Here is a 4,107-nt window from a genome sequence, read left to right as displayed (position 1 = left end):
CCCCCGGCCGGGGCGGAGGGGGGGCTGCCGGTGGTGATGGGGCTGCACCGGGATGGGGCAGCACCGGGCTCCGGTCTGCACCGGGGGTCATTCTACGCCGGGAGCCGGCCCGGGGAGTTGTTGGGAACAGCAAGGGGGGCGGGGAGGTCCCGCTCTGCACCGGGTATAACCTGAAGGGACGGTGCCCGGCACGGACCGGGAGTCCCCACTTCCCCCCGGGAGTCCTCCTGCACCGGGGACGGGCCCAGGGGACACTCCAGTCTCTGCCGGGGGGACCCCGCTCTGCCCGGGGGGCACAGCTGCCTGCTGCCCGTGCCACCCCGGTACCACCGGTGGGGATCTAGGGGACACCCCCCCAGCAGCCTGGGGACAGGGCAGCCCCCGGGACCCCCTCCGCCATCACTCTTGGGGACAGGGGGACACACGGCATCCCCTCTACCATCACACCTGGGGATGCAATCCTGCCGTGCCCGCTCTGTCTCCACCCCATGGCAGGGTGGCACCAGGGCTGAGGGGCTGCAGGCAGCCGGTGGGACCCCCAGGTGTGATGGTGGAGAGGATCCTGTGGGTCACCCTGTCCCCAGGTGTGATGGTGGAGAGGATCCTGTGGGTCACCCTGTCCCCAGGTGTGATGGTGGAGAGGATCCTGTGGGTCACCCTGTCCCCAGGTGTGTGTGCAAGCGCCCATGCATGTGTGCACATGCGTGTGCAGCCACGTACACACATATGCATGCATTTATGCGTGTGCAGACACACATAAGTGCAGGCATGTGCACACACAGCTGTGTACAGCTTGTGCATGCACACATGTGTGTGCACACAGAGCTGCATGCACGCACCTGTCTGTGCAGCTGTATCTGCACATGTGCCCATGCAAGCATGTGCATGAGCTGACCCCAAATCCCTGTAATTTTACATAACCCCACCACTTGCTGAGGGCAGGTGAGGAGGGAACAGATGAGTAGCTGTGGGGGAAGACCCCCTGCCCCTACCCCGGGGTCCCTGTCCCTGCAGTCCAGCCAGGGTGATGAGTGACAGAGCAGAGGCAGAGCCAGGCTTTGATTTCAAGCCCATATCTGGGCACAGGGCCGTGTCCTTGTGACAAAGGGTTGGTTTTGACTGCCCAACACAGCTTCTTGCAAAAATCCACGGTGCCTGGAGGGGACACAGAGGCCACTCCAGGCCTGTCCTGGCCATGGGGACCAGGAGCCGCAGCACAGGGAGAGGAAACCAGGACCGCAGGTGGTGATGTCCCTCAGGGCCAGGGCAGCAGCGCTGCCAACAGCTGTGAGACCCAGCATCGGATGGTGGAGAAGCTGGGGGTGACAGCAGGGTGGCTGGGGGCAACATCTGGGCACCCTGGGGCAACATCTGGAAATCCCAGGTGATATCTGAGTATTCTGGAGCAATATCTGGGCATCCTGGGTTATATCTGAGCATCCTGAAACAACATTGTGGTACCCCAAGGCAACATCTGGGCATCCCGGGTGATATCTCAGTGTCCTGAAGCAACATCTGGGCACCCTGGGCAACGTCTAGGCACTGAAGTTCAAGACCTGAGTGACCCATGCAACATCTGGACAAGCTGGGGCCATGTCTGGCAGCCCCTTGGCTGTGTTGGGACAAGGCGGGGGTGGGTACAGACATCCCTGAATCTTTTGGGGATGTGGGGATGCAGGAACTTTTCACAGGGACAGCCCAGCCCAGGGCAATGCCCCCCTCCTGTTTGGGTCAAGGCTTTGACCATCCCAGGAGCTTCAAAATATATTGAATTTATTTACACAAAATGTGTCTTGTTTTGCCAAAAACCCTTAGGGAAAGCAGCTGCAGCCACCCAAAAAATTCACTTGCAACCCCATAACCGGGCTCTGCTCTGAGCCGTGGACTTCCTCCCCTGGGAATTGCATTGCCAGGAATTCAGCAATGGATGCGTTGGCCTGGCGAAACAACTGCGATAAACACCTCTCGCTGCAAAATCCACAGCAAAAATAAATCCCAATGGCGATTCCCCTTCTCCTGCGGTGTTGCTATTTTCTACTGCCCGTGAGCGATTTGGAAGGAGCCCCATGGAAAGCAGCAACTCGCATTCCCGGCCGCTTATAGCACAGCACGTGTCCCCGTGAATCACCGCTCGGGATTCGGGGTTGGTTTTTGCAGTGAGTCAGAGCCAGCAAGGCCCCGATGCTCCAGCCCCGAGCAGAAATCCTGAGTCAGAGCTTGGAAATGGCAGGAGGTTTAAAAAGCTTTGCTGCTTTTTTTTTTTTTTTTTTGCTGGAGCTTGAATTTATAGAGGAAATGTTTTCCCCGGGGGATGTGGGATAGGAATTAAGGGTTTTGGGGGGTGGGGTGGGGGGGTGTCCCTACACTTGGATTTGGGATTTGGAGGTGGGATTAAGGGAAATGCCCCAAAATGTAGGAAAAGCGGAGCATGGGGTGGTGATGAAGCACAGCACGGGACTGCTGAAAGCTGCATTGCATCCCCCTCACAGCACCCCGTCCTGGGCAAGGGCTGGATCCAGGAACCCCCCAGGGAACCCCATAACATCCCAGGTCCCCAGGGCACCTTGTATCTCCAGGCCACCCGTGTCCCCACATTACCTTTGTCCCCACAGCACCCTGCTTTCAAGAAAAGCCCTCAGAGCAGAGGGTGAAGGAGCTTCACCTCAGTGGCTCGGGAACCCCAAATTCTGCCCCTTCCTTACCACCATAATTAATAAAGTTGGATAATAATTACAGTAATCAATTGCTCTGCTAGACCCAGCTGTCCCCTGCCTTGTGCAATGAGGCCATGCTCCTGTCCAGTGCCCCGGTGACATTGTCCCGGTGCAGTGTTCCAGTGTCCCGGTGCAGTGTTCCAGTGTCTCAGTGCAATGGCCCAGTGCATTGGCCCAGTGCAATATCCCGGTTCTCCAGTGCATTGTCCCAGTGCATTGTCCCAGTGCAGTGTCCCAGTGCTCCAGTGCATTGGCCCAGCACAATATCCCCGTTCCCCAGTGCATTGGCCCAGTGCAGTGGCCCAGTCCCCTGGTGCATTCCCCTGGGTCCCTTGGTATATGGCACTGTCCCCACCCCCGGTGCCTTGTCCTGATGTCCCACTGCCTGGTGTCCCCATGCGTGGCCCCAGTATCCTGGATGATTATCCCAGTGCCCCAGAGCATTGCCCCTGCCCCATTGTCCTAGGGCACAGCCCAGCTGCCCCACTGCATCACCCCACAGCATCTCTCCCATGGCTCAGGGCACTACCTAGCTGCGTCGTCCTGGTGCACAGCCCAGGTGGCCCAGTGCAACGTCGCTGTGCGTTGTGCCCCGGTGCAATGTCACAGTGCGCTGTCCTGGTGCACAAGTTCACTGTCCTGGTGCACTGGAGCACTGTTCTGTTGCACTGTCCTGTTCAGTTGCCCCAGAGCACTGTCCCCATGCACTGTCCTGGTGCACTGGAGCGCTGTCCCGGTGCACTGTCCTGTTGCATTGCCCCAGAGCACTGTCCCCGTGCACTGTCCTGGTGCACTGGAGCACTGTTTCTGTACACTGGCTTAATGCATTGCCCTGTTGCACTGTCCTGGTGCACAGGCTCACTGAACTGCCCCAATGAGGCATGTTGCCTCATTGCATTGTTCCTGTGCACTGTCCTGGTGCACTGGAGCACTGTTTCTGTGCGCTGCCTCAGTGCACCATCCCATTGCACTGTCCTGTTGCACTGTCCCAGTGCACCGTGCCATTGCACTCTCCCGGAGCACAGGCTCACTGTCCTGGTGCATTGCCCAGTGCACTGTCCTGTTGCACTGCCCTGCTGCACTATCCCATTGCACAAGCTCATGGTCCCATCATACTGTCCCATCGCACTGCCCAGTGCACCATCCTAGGACACCGACCCATTGCACTGCCCCATCACGCTGTCCCGGCATACCATCCCGGTGCACAGGGTCACCGTCCTGGTGCACTGTCCCACTGCACAGTCCCACTGCACCATCCCGGTACCCCACCCCAATACACTGTCCTGGTACCCCGTCCCGGTGCACCATCCCGGTACCCCATCCCAATACACTGTCCTGGTACCCCGTCCCGGTGCACCATCCCCGTACTCCATCCTAGTACCCCATCCCCATA

General features: G+C 59.1%; 1 protein-coding gene across 1 annotated transcript in view; it reads right to left on the bottom strand.

Moving 5' to 3' along the window:
• Window positions 1–4,022, bottom strand: part of PLCD3 (phospholipase C delta 3) — a 16,178-nt gene extending 12,156 nt beyond the window's left edge. The window contains exon 1 of the mRNA XM_035901180.1: window positions 3,908–4,022. Coding sequence (XP_035757073.1) covers window positions 3,908–4,022 — 115 coding nt within the window. The remainder of the gene's footprint in view (window positions 1–3,907) is intronic.
• Window positions 4,023–4,107: the final 85 nt, after the last annotated feature.

Source organism: Egretta garzetta, unplaced genomic scaffold, assembly GCF_000687185.1.
Source record: "Egretta garzetta isolate BGI_Z169 unplaced genomic scaffold, ASM68718v1 scaffold551, whole genome shotgun sequence".
Classification (NCBI taxonomy): domain Eukaryota; kingdom Metazoa; phylum Chordata; class Aves; order Pelecaniformes; family Ardeidae; genus Egretta; species Egretta garzetta.
This window is presented reverse-complemented; position numbering and strand designations above follow the sequence as displayed.